The following is a 3,609-nucleotide window of genomic DNA, read 5'->3' as shown; positions in this document are numbered from 1 at the left end:
GTTTACCAACAACGTGGGAATTGGTTAATTAGATCACTAGCATCCATAAAGGTTCAGCTGCTTTTTACCTGTCGGCTTCCTGCAGCCAGAGTTCACTGGTCTATAAGTAGGAATTAGTTCAAATACTTGACAGAATACTGATGGTCTAAATGTTGTATGTGCTCATCGAGTTCTTGGTAGATAAGATGATAATAAAAGACACACATGAATTGTATAATTGATTCCTAGATTAATTTTGGCAGAAAAACGAGTCATCTAAGAAAGAGAGCAACAGACAGTTAACATATTATGTAAGGAATTAAATATGCATTTGGTCTAAATTCTGGAGAACATTGTCGTGGTGGGAACACACATTATCTATATCAACCAAAGCCACCCCATCAGTGATCCTGCAGCCAAACCAAACCCTAAAAATAAAACCATTATTATTCCTGCTGTTTCTGCTTCTCTAGTAGGCACACATTTAGGAGCAAGGATCATTAGTGCACTTGTCAGATATCCATTCGTTAGACTGAGGGCACTTGTTAATAGCAGAACTGGCATCTCGGTATGGAAGAACCTGGGCCCGTGCATGCAAGCTGCAAAGAGTGGATAAAACACGAGCCTCCCCATGCAAGCCCATACAACTTTCACTGTGGTCTTTGGGACATACAGTGCAGTCAAGGATTTTCCTACTAAATCAAATATATTGTATGTTGTTATCAGCAGAATTGCATACCAGTCCCCAAGAATCTTTGATTGTAAATCTTCAGTTAGATATCCTGGAAATATGGATAGGGTCACAACATAAATCATAAGAATGCCAATTGTGATCCACTTGATTTTTTTCCATGTGTTCCAGAATTCTGATATTAGGTTTATTTGTTGTGTGGAAGAAATCATGTTTGTCGGATTTGCTGTCAGATTGATATGTTTCAGATCCCCCTCATGTGGTTTGTTGTGGCTTTGAAGTGCTGAAAATTTCCTCTCTGCATAATATTTCATGATGGACAACCTGTCTAAAATATTGTAACAGAGCATGCACACGACCATGAAAAGCACACTCACAATGAAGTAAAGGTGTGCACTTTTCCGTAGACCTTGAGGAGTTTGGGGGAGGGATGCTTTAGTTATTATCCTGAGAACTGATACAACAACACCTGCATGAACAAGCAAAGTTTAGGGGCAGACCTTTGGTTCATAGAAAACATTTCAAAACAAACCTGTATCCACACAATATCAAATGCACATTGGTTCTTATTCAAATAGAAGAAATCACAATTGGCAGGGTCACATGACGCAAATCCAACTTCATTTATTGATAAAAAAGTCTACCCATATAAGCTAGTGAAGTTCATAGAAAACATCTTAAAACGTATGCTACTGCTAAAATCACTTGTATGATATCTTTCACGATTGATGCGTACACTCTCATTATACTCATAATTGATGGAACAGTAGAAAGTGTAATCTATATCTTGGTCCAATTTAATAGTTAGTGTGATGGGCTTGCACAGTTCATTTTTCCTATAATTCCTTTTTTGCCTTAAAAGAAATTATATATTTTGTAAGAATTGAATATTAACGAGGGCCACAGTTCAATAAGTATGCTTTAGAGTTTCTATTTGTGATATTTTTTTATATTTCCTACTTTTTCCCAAAAATGCTACATAGGGCTTAAGTACCTGAACAAGCGGTTCCTGCAAAAACTGCTTGCATGTATCGCTCTGGCAGCTCTCCAACAGAGCCTACGAGACTTCCTGCCATGAGCCCATCTGCCAAACCGCACAGCATCACTGCCGAAATTGTCATGCTATACTGTCTATTTGATTTCTGATTGCCACCAAAATGCGCCAAGTCCATCAGTGGCATGGTTAACAAAGATGAAAGAAACAAACCCAACCCCAAATTCATCCTTAGTCTCACACTGGGTCTTTTAGCCCAAAAGACTAGGCCAACCAAAGCTGGCAGAGAAGACCCCATGTAAGCTACCGAGAAAACTTTGTCTACATGCTTATCTGGATAAAGATAGCTGAAATAATCCACTGCTGTTATTACAGTATTCCATGGCAACAAAGACCCTACTCCTAGAATGAAATGGATGGTATAGGCAAGATTGTACTGGTCTTTCTGCGAGCCTTGATTGCAAGGATGCTCCCCTTCCATTTTTTCTCTCTTGTGGTTCTCATGGTCACTGGTTCATGCTTGATGAGTTCTTATAGGGTGATACTTGGTGGGCCCCTTTCCACAACCATTTTTTCTTATAATTACGTAGGCGCAAAATAACTCAATCTAAGAATGACTTTTGTGTTGTGTTGGAGAGATGCTTTGATTAACTTACGCTACGGTCTGAATCAAGAGCTGTACTCATTGACTATTGTTATGATCAGAGCTCAACAGGCTTACTGGCCCAGCAGAGTTGGACCATGGTTGAGCCTAAAGTCAGGTGATTTTCCGGATGTTTGGACCTGAGCTGTGGAACATTATAGTTGCAGATTGAGGGTGACACTTTGAGAGTTTTGCTTTAACTTGATCCACTGCTCAGAAGGCATGGTTTTTCAGATGCATATAAGATTGTCAGGAAAAAAGCATGGATGGTTTCTTTGTACTTTGATTCTCTTTTCTCACTTTTCTGTGTCAGTTCACAATGCTTATTTGAAAAGTGAGAGAGGTTGCAAAACAAAGGCGTGGTTTGCAATATCGCGCGTATCCCAGATAGTGTTTGCACAAGCCATTGTTGAAGTATATATGCCAAATGCCAAAACCGCCCTTACATGTTTTAAGACTCGAGATTGTTAGTTTGATTCAAGCCAAAGATTTACAGAAGATGGAGATATCTGCTAACACATCATTTTTCATTCTTTAGAGGATGACCGAGGCAATGTGAATCTATGAAAACTTGGGGCTAGGTTGGGATGAGATGTGCAGGACAGTTTGGAGTTGCAGCATATCTGCAAGAGGACCGAGTTATATGAAACTTGATCAGCATTAGGTGAAGCAATAAAAAGCTTCAAATTCCATTTGCGTCAATTATTAAAATTGCAGAGGCAATTTGGCATTCCTAGCCATCAAAAGCACGTTGTACTTTTGAGAGAGAGAGAGAGAGAGAGAGAGAGAGAGAGAGAGAGAGAGAGAGAGAGAGAGAGACGCTTGTATGTTGGCTGGACCTAATTCTTGTTCTACGGACAGTCACGTGAAAGGAATCGATGCCCTTTGCAGGAGTAAGGTGGTTGAGAGATAGAGCCCAACACGTACGCCCTCAAGTTTATTGAATGACCCCAGTCACACACTCTCATCTGTCCCTGACGCGCTCACCATCTGGGTCACCAATCTTGACATACTAGCCGCGGCTTAAAAAAAACACAGGCTTAATTCAGTGCAGCTATATCTTCTTAATGCTAGTAATTCAGTGCCGCTATAGCTACTATTCTTTCTAGTTCGCTGAGGTGTTTTTAACCAGCATTTCATGAAGCAACATGGTGAAGCATAACAAATCAACTTAAGAAACCAGATCATCATTCCCATGATCAACTTACAAAGGGCACGTCTATCTACAATTGGAGCCCGAGATTGATTTGCTAAGAAATTCACTTCGGTGCAGTTTATCTGTCCGTCTGTCTGTCAAATGCC

General features: G+C 40.0%; 1 protein-coding gene across 1 annotated transcript; it reads right to left on the bottom strand.

The window, feature by feature from the left end:
• Positions 1-357: 357 nt before the first annotated feature.
• On the bottom strand, positions 358-2,145 carry LOC149815326 (equilibrative nucleotide transporter 8-like). Its single transcript, XM_089990525.1, has 2 exons — positions 1,665-2,145; positions 358-1,139 (listed from the first exon to the last, which is right to left on the bottom strand). Exons 1-2 carry the CDS (start codon positions 2,143-2,145, stop codon positions 358-360), a joined length of 1,263 nt encoding a protein of 420 aa, XP_089846651.1.
• Positions 2,146-3,609: the final 1,464 nt, after the last annotated feature.

The sequence above is a fragment of the Nuphar pumila genome, chromosome 15, assembly GCF_984573655.1.
Source record: "Nuphar pumila chromosome 15, dmNupPumi1.hap1.1, whole genome shotgun sequence".
In the NCBI taxonomy this organism is placed as follows: Eukaryota; Viridiplantae; Streptophyta; class Magnoliopsida; order Nymphaeales; family Nymphaeaceae; genus Nuphar; species Nuphar pumila.
Note: the sequence above shows the minus strand (reverse complement) of the source record. Positions and strands in the feature narration are given on the sequence as shown.